This window comes from Eriocheir sinensis, unplaced genomic scaffold, assembly GCF_024679095.1.
Source record: "Eriocheir sinensis breed Jianghai 21 unplaced genomic scaffold, ASM2467909v1 Scaffold209, whole genome shotgun sequence".
In the NCBI taxonomy this organism is placed as follows: Eukaryota; Metazoa; Arthropoda; class Malacostraca; order Decapoda; family Varunidae; genus Eriocheir; species Eriocheir sinensis.
Genome location: NW_026111506.1, coordinates 474,311 through 493,735, shown reverse-complemented (window position 1 = coordinate 493,735; position 19,425 = coordinate 474,311). Strand labels below are relative to the sequence as shown.

General features: G+C 48.5%; 2 protein-coding genes across 38 annotated transcripts in view; one reads left to right on the top strand and one right to left on the bottom strand.

Annotated features, from left to right (window-relative positions):
- Positions 1 to 9,753, top strand: part of LOC126990831 (uncharacterized) — a 56,681-nt gene extending 46,928 nt beyond the window's left edge. Inside the window, exon 6 of the mRNA XM_050849473.1 lies at positions 9,103 to 9,753. Within this exon, the coding sequence (XP_050705430.1) occupies positions 9,103 to 9,124 (22 nt within the window). The 3' untranslated portion in view covers positions 9,125 to 9,753. The remainder of the gene's footprint in view (positions 1 to 9,102) is intronic.
- LOC126990826 (uncharacterized) overlaps positions 1 to 17,780 on the bottom strand; it is a 51,377-nt gene extending 33,597 nt beyond the window's left edge. For 6 of the 37 annotated variants that reach the window (XR_007744786.1, XR_007744784.1, XR_007744789.1 and 3 more), the window contains exons 1-3: positions 15,461 to 17,780; positions 14,722 to 14,793; positions 14,238 to 14,390 (exon numbers count right to left, since the gene is read on the bottom strand). Coding sequence is in view for 2 of the 37 variants with exons in the window: in XM_050849468.1 (XP_050705425.1) it covers positions 15,300 to 15,320; positions 15,516 to 17,174 (1,680 nt within the window). In the remaining 35 variants the exon portion in view is untranslated. Of the gene's footprint in view, positions 1 to 13,575; positions 14,520 to 14,655; positions 14,794 to 14,923; positions 15,128 to 15,193 lie in introns of those variants that run through there. The other 31 variants (XR_007744788.1, XR_007744792.1, XR_007744796.1 and 28 more) reach the window with 30 other exon arrangements.
- Positions 17,781 to 19,425: the final 1,645 nt, after the last annotated feature.

Genomic DNA, 19,425 nt, shown 5'->3' with positions numbered 1-19,425 from the left:
CAGCACACCCCCCGGGGCAGCCAGGTGAAGTACCCGCCCCAGCCCGGCACACTCATGGGCCACAGGAAGGCACGCTCACCTGGCCAGGTCAGTGTCGTTAGTGTGTGCCTTACCTGCTCTTGTGTCTGTGTGGAGTTTGTTTTTACTTTTAACTATTTTCAGTGTTTCCTTTTCACTTTATGGCACTGCTCTCTCCCTCTTACTCTTCACCCATCTTACTCATAAAAGTCCTCTTGTGTCCACTGCCCTCTTCATTTTTTCCCTCCTCTTCATGCCCTTTCTCCATCCCTTCTTTCCTTCTCTTCTTTTGTGCCTCCTTCTTCTGTCATCTCCAAATTCTTGTGCGTCCTTTTTCTGTCATCTTTCTTGTGTGTCTGTCTATAAGTGCAGCTCAGTCCTCTGTTTCTCCTGCCATTCAGTCGCCTTCATTCCGGCCCTGTTTCTCTGTTGTTATAAGACCCCTTTGTTTATCGAGCTATTTAAATCCCAGGGTTGTGCCTTACTGTTAATGTCTTCCCCTTTCCATGCTCTTTTGTTTCTTATCCTTCTTCCTTCCTTCCTTCCTTCCTTCCTTCCTTCCCTCCTTCTCTGTGGCCTCCTTTTCCTCATCCTTGAATTCTCCTTAGCTCATTCCAGTCCTCTCCTTTTCTCTATTCTCCTTGTATCACTCCCTCCCTCCCTTGCTTTCCCTTCACTTCCCTCGACTTCATTTTTTAGTCCTTATTCATTTTTTCTTACCTTCCTGTTCCTAGCTATGCACACTTTCCTATCAAATCTTTATGAAAAATGCCCACACTACACTTTGTTCTATGTCATCCCTATATTCTTCTGCTCACCTTGCTTTCCCTTCATTGCCCACTCACAGGAAGAGACTACAGGTCCAGGTGGAGGTGGAGGAGAGGAGGTGGAGGGCAAGAGGAAGGTGAGGACCTGAGGCTCTGCAGGAACAGTTTTGGCTGCAGAAACAACGGCCAAAACCTGTGTGTTCCGTGGAGGTGGAGAAGAAGCACAAGTAGGTCCCTTAGGGGTGTGGGAAGGGGCTGAGTAGGAGTGGTAGTAGTAGCAGTAGTAGTAGTAGTAGTAGTAGTGTTGGTAGAGGAAGTAACAGTAGTATTGAGATTAGAGAAAGGAGGAAAGATGTGAAAAGTTTCCTCAGCACCTCTTAACCCATTCCAGTATTTCACCCACTTAGTGTAGAATTTATCACCCCATTTAATCCTTGCTAGTAGTAGTAGTAGTAGTAGTAGTAGTAGTAGTAATGGTTGTAGTTGCAGTAATAGTCGTAACTTTACCTTTACTTCCCTTTTAATCCCTGTTTCTGGTTCCCTTCCTTTCCTTACTATTCAACCTCTCTCATTCCCTTGTTTTACCTTTCCTTACCAATGATCTCGGTACCTCAGAATACTCCTTAAATATTGTTTGTTTTACCTTTACTGTTTCTTTCATTTCTTGTTTGTTGTTCCTTGTTTCTGGTTCCTTCCTTACTTACTGTGCAGCCTCCTCATTCCCCTTATTTACCTTTCCCTTACAAACAGTCTCGGTACCTCAGAATACTCCTTAAATATTGTTTGTTTTACCTTTACTGTTTCTTTCATTTCTTGTTTGTTGTTCCTTGTTTCTGGTTCCCTTCCTTACTTACTGTGCAGCCTCCCTCATTCCCCCTTATTTACCTTTCCCTTACAAACAGTCTCGGGTACCTCACACCACCCGTTATAGGTAATAGTAACTCAACCTTTACTTTACCTTTAATTCTTGTTTCTGGTTCCCTATCTTATCTTGCTGTTTAGTCTCTCATTCTCCCTCTTTATCTTTCCCTCACAAATAATCTCAGGTAACTCAAACCACTCCTTCCTTATATAGAATAATAGCAACTTTACTTCTTGCTTCTTGTTTGTTTTTTTCTTGCTTCTAATTCTTCTTCTTTCCCTACTGTTCAGTCTCTTTTGTTCCCCCTATTTATCTTTCCCTTTTAACAATCCCAGGTAACTCAGACCACTCGTTTCCTCCCCCACCAGGAGTTCTCTGTCCACCTGCAAGTACTACAAGTTTTCCTCGGAGGCCAATCTGAGGCCCATAGGGAGTGCCACGGAGGCGGGGGCGGGAAGGGCGGCGAGAGGGGCTTCTCCTGCTCCCAGTGTGGCTTCAGGTGTGATAAGGTAAGGAGGTGAAGGTGAATTTGTCTTGGAGTATCGTGAAAGAGAAATGTCTTGAAAAATATAATGTGACTAATTCTTAACCCTTTGTAACTTGGGATTGATGCTTGTTATTGTTGTTTTGTTTCATGACCCGTTTTGTGACGCGTAATGAACCTGTGTGTGTGTGTTGCAGTGGTCGGTGGGTCAGCTTCACCTCTGCAAGGATCACGCTGGACATGACCTCCTGAGCTGTGGATCTGCCACACCTACAAGACGTGCACCCAGCAGCGCCTCCTCGTCCACCAGAAGGTACACTCCGACGTCAGGGAGCACATTTGTACGGTGCGTAAATGTTTGTCTGTGTGTTGGCCCAGTGTCTGTCCTCTACTTATTCTTTCTCATGCATTGATTCTGTCTATTACTTAGGTTGGTGTTCTCAGATGCTTCCTTCCACCCCTCACATCAACTAATTCACAAAGACTGAAAAGGAGAGTAGTAGTAGTAGTAGTAGAGAGTGTTTTCTTTGGTTCACGGTACAGAGCAAACTACCACCAGGGTCATAAAACTACCCTGAAATCACACCTCACATCAACTAATTCACAAAGACTGAAAAGGAGAGTAGTAGTAGTAGTAGTAGAGAGTGTTTTCTTAGGTTCACGGTACAGAGGAAGGGTCAAACTACCACCAGGGTCATAAAACTACCCCTGGAAATGCCCAAAACTCCCATGACAGCCTTGCCAGATACGTGTGCTCGGGCGCTGAAGTGTTTGAGAATGTGACCCTTGTTCTCTTTCTGGGAGTAGCAGTTTTGTATTTTTTTATATATATTCTCTACTTATTCTCTATTGATTCTATTAGGGAAGCTGTAGTTTTGTGGGTGTGTCTTTTCCATTTTATTTACCTGTTCTCTGTCAATTTTGGACGGTGAGGCAGTGGTCTTGTGTGGGCTATTTTGTGATGTAATTTTCTCTCTTTTTTGGGGTGGGGGTGAGGCAGTGGTCTTGTGTGGGCTTTTTTGTGATGTAATTTCTATCTTTTTGGGGGTGGGGTGAGGCAGTGGTCTGGTGTGGTCTTTTTGGGGGTGGGGGTGAGGCAGTGGTCTTCTTGGGGGGTGGGGGTGAGGCAGTGGTCTTGTGTGGTCTTTTGTGATGTAGTCTTTTGGGGGTGGGGTGAGGCAGTGGTCTTGTGTGGTCTTTTGGGGGTGGGGGTGAGGCAGTGGTCTGTGTGGTCTTTTGGGGGTGGGGGTGAGGCAGTGGTCTTGTGTGGTCTTTTTTTGGGGTGGGGTTGAGGAAGTGGTCTTGTGTGGTCTTTTGGGGGTGGGGTGAGGCAGTGGTCTTGTGTGGTCTTTTGGGGGTGGGGTGAGGCAGTGGTCTTGTGTGGTCTTTTGGGGGGTGGGGTGAGGCAGTGGTCTTGTGTGGTCTTGTGTGGTCTTTTTGGGGGGGGGTGAGGCAGTGGTCTTGTGTGGTCTTTTTGGGGGGTGGGGGTGAGGCAGTGGTCTTGTGTGGTCTTTTTGGGGGGTGGGGGTGAGGCAGTGGTCTTGTGTGGTCTTTTTTGTGTTTGGGGGTGAGGCAGAGGGCTTGTGTGGTGTTTGGGGGGGTGGGGGTGAGGCAGTGGTCTGGTGTGGTCTTTCGGGGGGGTGGGGTTGAGGCAGTGGTCTTGTGGGGTCTTTTGGGGGGGTGGGGTTGAGGCAGTGGTCTTGTGTGGTCTTTTTGGGGGGTGGGGGTGAGGCAGTGGTCTTGTGGGTTTACAAAAATAAAAAAATGTGTGGTAGCTACAGTAAGTCTAGTTTGGTCTTTTTTCCCTACCTCCGCCCTGCACTGATATCTTTAGGCCTCCTCACCTATTTCTGTCACCTCTTTGTGTGCCTGTGTGTTTACCTGCTTGTTGTATAAAGTAGTGTGTCTTGTTTGGTCTTTTCCCCCAAACTACCCTCCACTAATACCTCTCTCAGCCTCCTCACCTATTTCTGTTCCCTTATACCTATGAAGTCTCATCTAACACACTTATCGCTGCCCCTTAGACCTGTGGCAAGGGGCTCAAAGTAGTGTGTCTTGTTTGGTCTCTTCCCCTAACTCTACTTTCCACTAATACCTCTTAGGCTCCTAACGTAATTCTATCCTTTCATGTAAGTTCTAATCCCATCTAACACCTTCACCACTCCCTCTTAGACCTGTGGCAAGGGGCTCAAAGTAGTGTGTCTTGTTTGGTCTCTTTCCCCAAGCTCTGCTCTCCACCAATACCTCTCTCGGCCTCCTCACTTCTTCTTACGTTCTCTCCCCTTCTGTAAGTATTCCTGTGTATTTACTTAGCCAAAATATGTCATCTTTAGCCTCTTTTCCCCAACTCAACTCCCCTTCCCCTCAACCAATACCTCTCAGGCTCCTAACTTAATTCTATCCTTTTATATAAGTTCTGATCCCATCCAACACCTTCACCGCTCCCTCAGACCTGTGGCAAGGGGTTCAAGCAGTCGGCGCAGCTCCTGAACCACCAGGGCGCACATCACCGACCCCAAGGACATGCCTGCCTGGGCCGACAAAGCGTTCTGAGGAGTGCCAGAAGTGGTTCAGGGACAGGAAATCGTTTCAGAAGCACAACACTCTGGTTTGTAGCCATGTATTTTTGTTATTATGTATGTATGTATTATGTATGCTGGAAAAGATACTGAACCATCTAATTCCAAACTTGACTCGTGGCCACTTTCTGGTTTGTCCCCTGTTTTTTTCCTTTTCTTCTCCTGCTGTCTTTTGTTTTTCATTTCTATGTTAGCTCATCAAGGGACTGTGTTTGGCTCTGCATCATTTCATGCCCTTTCATCTTACTCAAGAAACAAGTTTTATCCTGAATTAAAGTTTGTTTATTCAGCCCAGAACTTCACTGCTTAAACTTCCTCTGTTCAACCCATAACTTCACTGCCAAAGTACATTATGACACCTGGAAGAAGCTTTGGAGGAGGAGGGAGGAATGATTTGGCAGGAAGGGGGGGGCCACCATGCCTTGACTGTAAAAACAAAGCCAGGATGTTTTCTTGACGGCTGTTCTTCTTACAGGGACCGTGGGCGCGTCACCAGAGGCAGCCACTCACCCCAGAGGACAAGGAGCCATGGGGTGGCACAATTGGCAAGCCGTGAACTGACAGACACTGGACAGCACCCTGGCAGAACGTGTACAGAACAGGAGTCTGGAGGCAGTGCAGGGTGAGTCTCAGCCTGGTGACGATCCTTGTCCTGATATACCCAGCATCTCTCCCCCCTCCACACATGTCCACACCATCTCCAGCATCCTGATATACCCAGCATCTCTCCCCCCTCCACACATGTCCACACCATCTCCAGCATCCTGATATACCCAGCATCTCTCCTCCACACATGTCCACACCATCTCCAGCATCCTGATATACCCAGCATCTCTCCCCGCCACATGTCCACACCATCTCCAGCATCCTGATATACCCAGCATCTCCCCCTCCACACATGTCCACACCATCTCCAGCATCCTGATATACCCAGCATCTCTCCCTCCACACATGTCCACACCATCTCTAGCATCCTGATATACCCAGCATCTCTCCCCCTCCACACATGTCCACACCATCTCCAGCATCCTGATATACCCAGCATCTCTCCCCCTCCACACATGTCCACACCATCTCCAGCATCCTGATATACCCAGCATCTCTCCCCCTCCACACATGTCCACACCATCTCCAGCATCCTGATATACCCAGCATCTCCTCCCTCCACACATGTCCACACCATCTCCAGCATCCTGATATACCCAGCATCTCTCCCCCTCCACACATGTCCACACCATCTCCAGCATCCTGATATACCCAGCATCTCTCCCCTCCACACATGTCCACACCATCTCCAGCATACTGATATACCCACCCTCTCTCCCCTCCACACATGTCCACACCATCTCCAGCATCCTGATATACCCAGCATCTCCCTCCACACATGTCCACACCATCTCCAGCATCCTGATATACCCAGCATCTCCCCCTCCACATGTCCACACCATCTCCAGCATCCTGATATACCCAGCATCTCTCCCCTCCACACATGTCCACACCATCTCCAGCATCCTGATATACCCAGCATCTCTCCCCTCCACACATGTCCACACCATCTCCAGCATCCTGATATACCCAGCATCTCTCCCCTCCACACATGTCCACACCATCTCCAGCATCCTGATATACCCAGCATCTCTCCCCCAACACACAAGTCAACACCATCACCAGCATCCTGATATACCCACCATCTCCCCCTCCACACATGTCCACACCATCTCCAGCATCCTGATATACCCAGCATCTCTCCCTCCACACATGTCCACACCATCTCCAGCATCCTGATATTCCCAGCATCTCTCCCCCTCCACACATGTCCACACCATCTCCAGCATCCTGATATACCCAGCATCTCTCCCCCCACCACACCATCTCCAGCATCCTGATATACTCAGCATCTCTCCCCGCCACACATGTCCACACCATCTCCAGCATCCTGATATACCCAGCATCTCTCCCCTCCACACATGTCCACACCATCTCCAGCATCCTGATATACCCAGCATCTCTCCCCTCCACACATGTCCACACCATCTCCAGCATCCTGATATACCCAGCATCTCTCCCCTCCACACATGTCCACACCATCTCCAGCATCCTGATATACCCAGCATCTCTCCCCTCTCCACACATGTCCACACCATCTCCAGCATCCTGATATACCCAGCATCTCTCCCCTCCCCACATGTCCACACCATCTCCAGCATCCTGATATACCCAGCATCTCTCCCTCCACACCTGTCCACACCATCTCCAGCATCCTGATATACCCAGCATCTCTCCCTCCACACATGTCCACACCATCTCCAGCATCCTGATATACCCAGCATCTCTCCCCCACACATGTCCACACCATCTCCAGCATCCTGATATACCCAGCATCTCCCCTCCACACAGGTCCACACCATCTCCAGCATCCTGATATACCCAGCATCTCCCCCCTCCACACATGTCCACACCATCTCCAGCATCCTGATATACCCAGCATCTCCCTCACCTCCACACATGTCCACACCATCTCCAGCATCCTGATATACCCAGCATCTCTCCCTCCACACATGTCCACACCATCTCCAGCATCCTGATATACCCAGCATCTCTCCCCTCCACATGTCCACACCATCTCCAGCATCCTGATATACCCAGCATCTCTCCCCCCTCCACACATGTCCACACCATCTCCAGCATCCTGATATAGCCAGCATCTCTCCCCTCCACACATGTCCACACCATCTCCAGCATCCTGATATACCCAGCATCTCTCCCCCCTCCACACATGTCCACACCATCTCCAGCATCCTGATATACCCAGCATCTCCCTCCCCTCCACACATGTCCACACCATCTCCAGCATCCTGATATACCCAGCATCTCTCCCCCTCCACACATGTCCACACCATCTCCAGCATCCTGATATACCCAGCATCTCTCCCCCCTCCACACATGTCCACACCATCTCCAGCATCCTGATATACCCAGCATCTTCCCTCATCCACATGTCCAAACCATCTCCCCTTCTCCTCATATACCCTGCCTCTCTCTCCTCCACACATGTCCACACCATCCCCAGCACTTCAAACTTCACCTACATCTTAGAGATCAATGTTGAAATTATACACATTTTTGTACTTCAATGGCATGTTTATTGATTTTATACAGACGTTAATGGCTGCAGTATTGTACAGTATAGAACATGTTGCTAACGAGTCCCTTGTCGGCAGATCCTGGGAGGGGACGGAAGGAGGGAAGAAGGAAGGAAGGAAGGAAGGAAGGAAGGAAGGAAGGAAGGAAGGAAGGAAGGAAGGAAGGAAGGGACACACCTCAACTTACAGGACTCAGATCATCAAGGTTCACAGTCCACCAGGAGTAGCCCAGAGAGGGAGTCCAGTCTACCACGGGACAGTCCACTCGTCAAGGTCCAGCCAGGTCTATTGTTGACAGTCTGGGAACGGGAGGAAGGAAGGAAAAGGAAGGACAGAAGGAAGGAACACACACACTCATATTCTTAACTTCTGTCTTTCTTACTGATGCGATATTTCTTCTCCTCCTCCTCTTCTCCACAATGTGTTGAGTAGGTGGGTGTTGATACAATTGCTTTTCTCTCTCTCTCTCAATCCATCTATTTTTCTCTATTATTTCCCTTCTTTATCTTACTTTCTCCCTCTTCCTCTCATCATTACATTTTCTCTTCTTTATCATACTTTCTCCTCCTCTGTTCATAATCTCTCTCTCTCTCTCTCCCCTGTTATCTCATTCTCCTCTGTCTCTCTTCATTCTTAATTTTTATTTGTCATTTTCTCCCTCTCTCTCTCTCTCTCTCTCTCTCTCTCTCTCTCTCTCTCTCTCTCTCTCTCTCTCTCTCTCTCTCTCTCTCTCTCTCTCTCTCTCTCTCTCTCCTCATCACTTCTAGGTAAACTTCTTTTTATTTAAATAGGGGAAGTTAGACACAAACTAAACAATTATTTTTTATTATTAACAAAAAACAGACACACCAGCACTGAGGAAGGTCATATATGTGGCTGGGGAAGGAGGGGGGGCAGAGGTCCTTGTATGTGGCTGGGGGCTATGGGGTATGTCAAGATCCAGTGGGGTTGAATCCAGTGGGTCCTGTGATATATATATATATATATATATATATATATATATATATATATATATATATATATATATATATATATATATATATATATATATATATATATATATATATATATATATATATATATATATATATATATATATATATATATATATATATTAATAATAAAAATTAACAAAAAAAATTATGTGTTTTCATATGTGTGTGTGTGTGTGTGTGTGTGTGTGTGTGTGTGTGTTTGTTATTTATTCTTCTGCTCCTCTTCTTAATCCCCCTCCGCCGCTGCCCCACAGCTGCAGGCCGGGCGGAGGCTGAGCTGCGGCCCCACGATGGACGAGGTGTTTGCGGCCACCAAGACAAAGTGTTCGCTGAGCCCCGCCCGCAGCACACACCCGCCTGCACATCCAGCTGCCGCCCCCTCAGGACACGCCCCCGCCCCCACCTCCGTCACCGAGACCCCCGCAGCCTCACCCAGCTATGGGGGGAGGAGAAGAGGAGGTGTTAGTTGGGGTGTGACAGTGTGTTGATGGTGAATAAATAGGGAGGAGGGAAGAAAAAGAAGAAGTTAGGGATTGTGTGTTTTATTCCATAGTGAAAAGAAGGAAAATGGATAAATGGTTTGTAAAAATTGTGCTTTAGAGAAAAAAAGATATGGAGAAGGAGTTGATTAAATTTACACATCTTTGATTCTATATTGTTTGCAGTGAATAAAAGATGAGGAAAAGGAGGAGGATAACAATAGCAAACACACAAAATGCCAACTACAAAGATGTATAACTAAATAAACAACACAAGAATAACAAAAATGTGCGATAATAATGCAATGAAAACTGAAGAGAGATGGAACATTGCGCTCTTGAGAATAAACACAAATCTATACAAACATTCTACACACACAAAAAAAGAAAAATAGAAAGAAAAATAAAACCAAAACATTCTTACCTTTTTCCGATGAAGGAGGAGGAGATCTTGGAGACAGTGACCTGGTGGAGGTGATGATGACCATGATGATGAGGAGGAGGAGATCTTGGAGACAGTGACCTGGTGGAGGTGATGATGACCATGATGATGATGTGGAGGAGGAGATCTTGGAGACAGTGACATTCTGGAGGTGATGATGACCATGATGATGAGGGGAGGAGGAGATCTTGGAGACAGTGACCTGGTGGAGGTGATGATGACCATGATGATGATGGAGGAGGAGATCTTGGAGACAGTGACCTGGTGGAGGTGATGACCATGATGATGAGGGGAGGAGGAGATCTTGGAGACAGTGACCTGGTGGAGGTGATGATGACCATGATGATGAGGGGGAGGAGGAGATCTTGGAGACAGTGACCAGGTGGAGGTGATGATGAGGCGGAGGAGGAGATCTTGGAGACAGAGACCTGGTGGAGGTGATGACCATGATGATGAGGGGAGGAGGAGATCTTGGAGACAGTGACCTGGTGGAGGTGATGATGACCATGATGATGAGGGGAGGAGGAGATCTTGGAGACAGTGACCTGGTGGAGGTGATGATGACCATGATGATGAGGGGGAGGAGGAGATCTTGGAGACAGTGACCTGGTGGAGGTGATGATGACCATGATGATGAGGGGGAGGAGGAGATCTTGGAGACAGTGACCTGGTGGAGGTGATGATGACCATGATGGTGAGGGGGAGGAGGAGATCTTGGAGACAGCCCCGCCCCCTGTCACCCACACACCCGCGGCCTCCACCAGGCGGCTCAGCACCGACTCGCTGCCCTGACGGAAGGAATTGCTGACTGCTTGACACACACACACACACACAAAAAAAAAAAAAAAAAATACATAAATAAATAGATAAATAAAAAAAATAATAATAAAATAAAAAAAAAAATAAAATAAAATAAATAAATATAAATAAATAAATAATTGATGTGTATTATTCTAGTGTATTTTTTTGTTTACTTTTCTTTTTTTTTCCTGGTCTTTGTTCTTTTCTTCCACTCTCAAATCACACTCTTCCTTCTCTTCCCTTATTCTTACTTTGTTTTTTCCTTTTTTTCTCTTGTTTTCTCTCCTTTTACCCTTTTCTTTGTAATTTCCTTCTCCTTAGACGTCCCATTGGCTATTTCCTTCCTTCCTTCCTTTACTCCTTCTTTTCCTATCTCTCTCTCTCTCTCTCTCCTGCTTGGTGTTTTCTCTTCCTTGCTTCTGCTGTACATTTTCAGCTCCTAAGCCACCTCTACTTTCCTCTCTCTTCTCCTCTAAATCATCTTCCTGTGCATCCATTCCTTGTTCATTGTTTCCTTCATCTTTTCTTTAAGCATTCTCCTCCTCCTCTCTCTCTTCCCCCAAACAACTCTCCTATAATTTCTTTTCACACTCCCTTTCCTCACATTACTCTTGTAGCTTGTCTCCCTCCTCCTCCACCTCCCTCTGTTCTTATATATTTCCTTCCCTCTCCCTTCCCCTTAAAGGATTTCCTCTTCTATGTTCCCTCTATCTCCATAAACGCTTCCCTTCCTCCCTCACTCTTTCTTAATCACTCTTCCTTCACCTCATCTGCTTCCTCTTCTTTCTTTTGCCTTTCTTACTCTTTGCCTCCTTCTCCCTCCCTTCCCTTCTTCCCTCTCCTTTCCTATCCTCTTCCTTATTCATTCTCCTTTCCTCTTCCTTTTCAGCCACTGCCTTTTCACATATTCTCACCAACCTTTTGCATCTTTCCCTTCACTCCCTCTCCCCCTCTCCTCCCCCTCCCCCTCACCACCTGGCGCCTCCAGCGTGGCACCCTGGCACTCACGGCCCGCACCTCCACCGGCCACCACCCCGGCCTGGCCCTGCGCCTCGTCACTTCCTTCCTTTACTGTAAAAAACTCACACCTGTAACAAGGACAAAGGGTCACTCTCCCCCTCCTCTGTGTGCCATTCCCTGCCTCAGCATATTCACTGTTGCTCTACAATGTTCCTTCCCTTCTCTCTCCACCATCATCTCCTCCCTTATATTCATGCCCGGGAAAGTTTGAAAGGTTCACTCTCTCTCCCTCCTCTGTGTGCCACTCCCTAGCCACTTTACTATCTCCCTTCCCTTCTCCCTCCCCCATCACCGCCTTCCTTAACCTCCCTTATGCTCATACCTGGGAAAGATTTAAAGCGTCACTCTCCCTCCTATGTTCCCAAGCCAGGCAGACTCACTACGCATTACTTGACACTCTCCTTTTCTTCCTCCCCCTCCCTCCCCTCCCCTGCCTCTCCCTTCCTTTATACACCCTTATGCTCATACCTGGGAAAGATTTAAAGCGTCACTCTCCCTCCTATGTTCCCAAGCCAGGCAGACTCACTACGTATTACTTGACACTCTCCTTTTCTTCCTCCCCCTCCCCCTCCCCCCTCCCTGCCTCTCCCTTCCTTTATACACCCTTATGCTCATACCTGGGAAAGATTTAAAGCGTCACTCTCCCTCCTATGTTCCCAAGCCAGGCAGACTCACTATGTATTACTTGACACTCTCCTTTTCTTCCTCCCCCTCCCCCTCCCTGCCTCTCCCTTCCCTTCCCTCCAATCTACTTCTTCCTTTCCCTCCTGTTTCTCCCTTCCTTTCCCTCCTGTCCATCCCTTCCCTTCCCTCCTTCTTACCTCCCTCCCTGCCCGACTCATCCCTGTCTATCCCTTCCTTTCCCTCCTGTCTCTCCCTTCCCTTCCCTTTCCTTCTCTCCAATCTACTTCTTCCTTTCCCTCCTGTCTCTCCCTTCCCTTCCCTTTCCTTCTCTCCAATCTACTTCTTCCTTTCCCTCCTGTCTCTCCCTTCCCTTCCCTTTCCTTCTCTCCAATCTACTTCTTCCTTTCCCTCCTGTCTCTCCCTTCCCTTCCCTTTCCTTCTCTCCAATCTCCTTCTTCCTTTCCCTCCTATCTATCCTTCCTTTTCCTCCTACATGTCCCTTTCCTTTTCTCTTGCCTCAACCCCCCTTCCCCCTGCCTCACCTCCCCTCCTGCGTGGTGGCCCCCATGGTGAGGCACCCTGTCCAGGGTGATGGCGGGGTGGCGCACCCCATCAGGCGTAGCACTTGGAGTCCCAGTCGTCAGGGTCCCGGGACACACATACACCCAGCCCAGGGGAACCAAGGGAGGCCGGGGACATCCTGGGGGAGGGGAGAGGAATCAGTGTTGGGTAATTACACACACACACACACACACACACACACACACACACACACACACACACACACACACACACACACCAGGCCCATAATTTTGGCAGATTTTGGGGGGTCTAGAGTCTAGTCTGGAGTGTATTACATCACAAGAACGTTGCTTAGAACTCACACAGTATGAAGACAAAGCACAAGAACCACGGAAACAACGGGAACAAGCAAACAGCAGGGCGGTGGTGCAGGTGTTGGCCGCAGCAGGTGACCAGGTGTTGGCCGTGAGGTGCCAGAAACGCTGCAGTCCGTGTTGTACTGAGCAAGGACACGGCAAGACTTTGTATCAAGTATATTTATGTAATGCACAAAACATGTTACAAGGATGCCCCAAGAAACTATCACATTACATCCAGTATTTATGCAATGCACAAAACATGTTACAAGGATGCCCCAAGAAACTATCACATTACATCCAGTATTTATGTAATGCACAAAACATGTTACAAGGATGCCCCAAGAAACTATCACATTACATCCAGTATTTATGTAATGCACAAAACATGTTACAAGGATGTCCCAAGAAACTAACACATTACATCCAGTATTTATGTAATGCACAAAACATGTTACAAGGATGCCCCAAGAAACTAACACATTACATCCAGTATTTATGTAATGCACAAAACATGTTACAAGGATGCCCCAAGAAACTATCACATTACATCCAGTATTTATGTAATGCACAAAACATGTTACAAGGATGCCCCAAGAAACTATCACATTACATCCAGTATTTATGTAATGCACAAAACATCACGCAGAGTATCGCCCCGGATGTTACAAGAATGCAGCGAAAAATAAGAGATTATATTATCAAGTGTTTATGTAATGCACAAAATATCACCCTGGATGTTACAGGAATGCAGCAAGAAATAAGAGATTATATTATCAAGTGTTTATGTAATGCACAAAATATCACCCTGGATGTTACAGGAATGCAGCAAGAAATAAGAGATTATATTATCAAGTGTTTATGTAATGCACAAATCATCACCCTGGATGTTACAGGAATGCAGCAAGAAATAAGAGATTATATTATCAAGTGTTTATGTAATGCACAAAATATCACCCTGGATGTTACAGGAATGCAGCAAGAAATAAGAGATTATATTATCAAGTGTTTATGTAATGCACAAATCATCACCCTGGATGTTACAGGAATGCAGCAAGAAATAAGAGATTATATTATCAAGTGTTCATGTAATGCACAAATCATCACCCTGGATGTTACAAAAAATAAAGAACCACCACAGTCACCTCCATAACCTTGCTGTGGTGGTGGTGGTGGTGGTGGTGGCCATTACCCTCACAACACCACACCACAGTCACCTCCATAACCTTGCTGTGGTGGTGGTGGTGGTGGTGGTGGCCATTACCCTCACAACACCACACCACAGTCACCTCCATAACCTTGCTGTGGTGGTGGTGGTGGCCATTACCCTCACAACACCACACCACAGTCACCTCCATAACCTTGCTGTGGTGGTGGTGGTGGTGGCCATTACCCTCACAACACCACACCACAGTCACCTCCATAACCTTGCTGTGGTGGTGGTGGTGGTGGTGGTGGTCATTACCCTCACAACACCACGCCACAGTCACCTCCATAACCTTGCTGTGGTGGTGGTGGTGGTGGCCACACCTCACACCACCACCGCACAGTCACCTCCATAACCTTGCTGTGGTGGTGGTGGTGGTGGTCATTACCCTCACAACACCACGCCACAGTCACCTCCATAACCTTGCTGTGGTGGTGGTGGTGGTGGTGGTGGCCATTACCCTCACAACACCACACCACAGTCACCTCCATAACCTTGCTGTGGTGGTGGTGGTGGTGGCCATTACCCTCACAACACCACGCCACAGTCACCTCCATAACCTTGCTGTGGTGGTGGTGGTGGTCGCCATTACCCACAACACCACACCACAGTCACCTCCATAACCTTGCTGTGGTGGTGGTGGTGGTGGCCATTACCCTCACAACACCACACCACAGTCACCTCCATAACCTTGCTGTGGTGGTGGTGGTGGTGGTGGCCATTACCCTCACAACACCACACCACAGTCACCTCCATAACCTTGCTGTGGTGGTGGTGGTGGTGGTGGCCATTACCCTCACAGCACCACACCACAGTCACCTCCATAACCTTGCTGTGGTGGTGGTGGTGGTGGCCAGTAACCTCACACCACCACGCCACAGTCACCTCCATAACCTTGCTGTGGTGGTGGTGGTGGTGGTGGTCATTACCCTCACAACACCACGCCACAGTCACCTCCATAACCTTGCTGTGGTGGTGGTGGTGGTGGTGGTCATTACCCTCACAACACCACGCCACAGTCACCTCCATAACCTTGCTGTGGTGGTGGTGGTGGTGGCCATTACCCTCACAACACCACACCACAGTCACCTCCATAACCTTGCTGTGGTGGTGGTGGTGGCCATTACCCTCACAGCACCACGCCACAGTCACCTCCATAACCTTGCTGTGGTGGTGGTGGTGGTGGCCATTACCCTCACAACACCACGCCACAGTCCGCCACAGTCACCTCCTTAATGTCCCTGTGTTGGGCTGCCTCGGCCACCACGTGCAGTCCGTCCACCACCTCACCGAAGACACAAGAAAACCCACCACCATCCTTACAGTCTCTGGTGAAGATGCCAAACTTACCATTCTCACCCCGGGTACGGTCCTTCCACACCAGCCCAAACACATCCCCCGCCCGGCCTGAGTTTCGGTACTCACCCTCATCAAGGCCAGGCAGCAGGACGGATGACCCTTCCCCATCGTTACTCTCATAGTCCCCGCCCTTCACATACTCTCCCGCCTCCGCCTTTCTCTCTACTCCACACAACCTGGTGTTAACGTAGGAGGGGCCGCGCTGCCCCGTGCACAACAGTAACAACTGTCTGCCTCGAGGGGTGTCGGGGCTCAGACGGATTTGTACCCGCCGCGGCGCGCTGCCCGGCCAGGACAGGTCCAGGAACACCGTGCAGGGGGGGGAGGGCGGCACAACCTCGCTCACCTGCAGGGTTGCCGCGCCCAGTGGCGGGGGATGGTCCTTCAGGGCGTGGAGGCACAGCTGGCCGGCTTCAAGGCTTATTCTTGCGTGTCGGCGCTGACCTTCCGCCTGGTGGACAGCAAACACCCGGCCAGCCTCCAGCAGGCGCCTGGCGGGCTGCGTCAGGCTGCGGAGGTCCTCGGCCGTCACGCTCCATGTACAGATGAGGTGCAGTCTGTCCATGATGGTGGAGTCTGGGTCTGCCTGGGGCCTGGGCTCCTCTGTAGCAAGTGTTTCCAGAGCTGCCTGGACAGCCTGGACAGCCTCCAGGGCTGCACTAGATGCCTCTCTCACCTTCCTGGCGGTGGTGACGGTGCTGGCATCAGGAAAACCTTCTCGGCACTCCTCCACCGCCTGCTCTGCCTCGCCAGTCCAACGAAACACTTCAGGCATCGCCGCGGCTGCTTCTTGCTCTGTTGCAAGGGTGCGCAACGTCTCCAGCATGGCCTGCAGCCCCTGCTCCTCCTTCTTCAGCTCCTCCTCCTTGGCCGCCACACGGGACTCTTCCTGCTGCAGGAGCTCCCTGGCACTCCTGCTCTGGTCCACCAGTCCCAGGAGCCTGTCCTCCAGCTGCTGCTGCTGCTTGCCCCAGCCTGCCAGGGTCGTCTGGTACTGGTCCAGCTGCGACTGAGCCTCCCGGCAGGCGGTGATGGCGGCCACAACTGTGGCCTCCTGTTCCTGCAGGAAGGAACGCATTTTCTTGGAGAGACCCGCCGCCTCCTTCTTGCCAGCCGCCCCTGATGGTGCTCCTTCCCAGGCACTGGGTGGCGGCGAGGCTGCTGCTTCCCCGGTGCTGGGTGGCGGCAAGGCTGCTGCTGCTGCTGCTGCTGCCTCCTCAGCGTCTCTCAACATTCTTATGAGGGCCTCAACAGCATAGCAGACAGGGAACTGTTCTCCCTCGGGCACGGCGTGGCTGACGCGGCACTCTGGGCAGGCAACACGGCCCTGCTCCTCCAGCTGGTCTATGCACAGCGTGCAGACAGTGTGGCCACAGGGCAGGGTGCGCGGCCGCTGCACGGTGCCATCATAGCCTGTCAGGCACACTGGACACTCCTCAGGGCTGCCGCCAGTGTTCATGTTCTTCACCACCTGTCTCCGTCCTGCCATCCTGCCGTCCCTCCCTGCAGCCTCCATGACGCTGGTGGTGGTGGTGGTGGTGGTGGTGGTGTTGAGGGGCTTGATGGCCTGACAGACTAGAAAAAGAAAAAGGAGGAATAATTTAACAATATACAATTTGGAAGAAAGTGAGGGAGAAACAGATCAAGCAAATAAAGAAGTGGATGAGAGAAAGTGTTGTGAGGCATTTGAGGAAATGAAGGTGGAAGAAACCATTAATTAAACAGGTGATCAGGCTGGGCAGAGAGACAGGGCCGCCAACAGGCCGACCCTGCTGGTGATGGAAGATGAGGACGTGAAATGGAAAGTGTTAAAGAATGCAAGAAATCTCAAACACACAAGAAAAGAATGGACCAAGAAAGTAGCAGTGGTGAAGGACATGACTCAGAAAGAAAGGAGGGAACCTAAGATTTTGTATGAAAAGTTACTTGAAAAGAGAAATAGTGGAGAGCTGGGCTGGCACATCAGGGACGGCAAACTCATGAGAGGAAAGCAGTGTGCAGCTTGAATAGGGAAAAGAGGAAAACACAAATGGCACATCAGGGACGGCAAACTCATGAGAGGAAAGCAGTGTGCAGCTTGAATAGGGAAAAGAGGAAAACACAAATGGCACATCAGGGACGGCAGAGAAATGATAGGAAGGCAGTGTTCAGGTGGAATAGGGAAGAGAGGAAAACAAATGGCACATCAGGGACGGCAAACTCATGAGAGGAAAGCAGTGTGCAGCTTGAATAGGGAAAAGAGGAAAACACAAATGGCACATCAGGGACGGCAAACTCATGAGAGGAAAGCAGTGTGCAGCTTGAATAGGGAAAAGAGGAAAACACAAATGGCACATCAGGGACGGCAAACTCATGAGAGGAAAGCAGTGTGCAGCTTGAATAGGGAAAAGAGGAAAACACAAATGGCACATCAGGGACGGCAAACTCATGAGAGGAAAGCAGTGTGCAGCTTGAATAGGGAAAAGAGGAAAACACAAATGGCACATTTAATCAAAAAGAGAAAACATAATTAGTAAATACAATATACAGCTGATTAATATACAAGGGATTAGTAAATCTAAATTAGTAGAGGTGGAGAATATAATAGAAAATGATTTGGATATAGTGTGTGTCACAGAAGTCTGATCAATATGTATTGACACAAGGATTAAACAAGGTGGACAGTTTTGGGGAGCTAAATGACAGAAAAGGGGGAGGATTAATGATTCTGTATGAAGGAAACAGACAAAAACCTGTGAAACATCCGGACTTCATGCACGTGACTGCTGGTATGTTGGGACAAACCATGGAGCTAATATTATTCTGTATGTCGGTAAATGACGACGAGAGAAACAGAGCAGTAAAGAAACTTACAGAAGAGGAGTTGACGGTGGAAGAAAACAAAACAATTGATAAGGTTGGGAGATCTGAATGGGCATGTGGGTTTTCTGGGAGAACAACCATTAGATAAAAATGGTGACATTATTTTGGAGTGGATGAATAGTTATGATTTAACAATGCTAAATGCCATGACAGAATGTGAGGGAGCGTATACATGGACAGCAAGAGGCAGAAAAAGTGTAATTGACTACTGTGTGGCCAGCAGTGCCCCCGTCAAGGGTGTCAGCACTGATGGTGACAAAGACATTTTGGACCTATCCGACCATAACCTAATTACTGTAACCTTAAGAACTAAACTTAATATAAACACGACAAAATTTAAACACGTGGTACTAAAGAATTTATCAAATTAGCCGAAGACACCAAACAAACGTTTCCAGAGGGAATGCAGACACAGATATAAACACATCAAGCATCACTGTAATGGAAGAGGAAATGAAGGAGCCAATAGGCGCACCTAACATCACCACAGCCGATCCAGAATTCAGGACGTTTCCTAAGGTAGAGGAGGTAGCGTTATAACTGTATTTCGTAAAGAATCCTTATAAACAAAAACTATCTAAAATTATGAGTATTCTTTTTCTTGAACAAAACATTGAATAAACAACAGAACAATAATATGAAAATACGTATAGCCACCGTTGCCAGATTGTCGTACTCAGAGCATAGTGTTTACCTGTTTCTGACACCTAACTATTGCCAAGAAACATCAGAATCTAACTCTTTTAACGAAAACTATAAATTAGTTTCGTTATTGCAGCCCATAAGACAGTTTTGGGGAAGGAAGTTGGAAAATATAATCGGCTGAGTATGACAATCTGGACACATTGAGGCTGTAGCTCCGAGGCTAGAGGCAGCGCGCACGCCTTTTTGAGGGTACAGGTAAC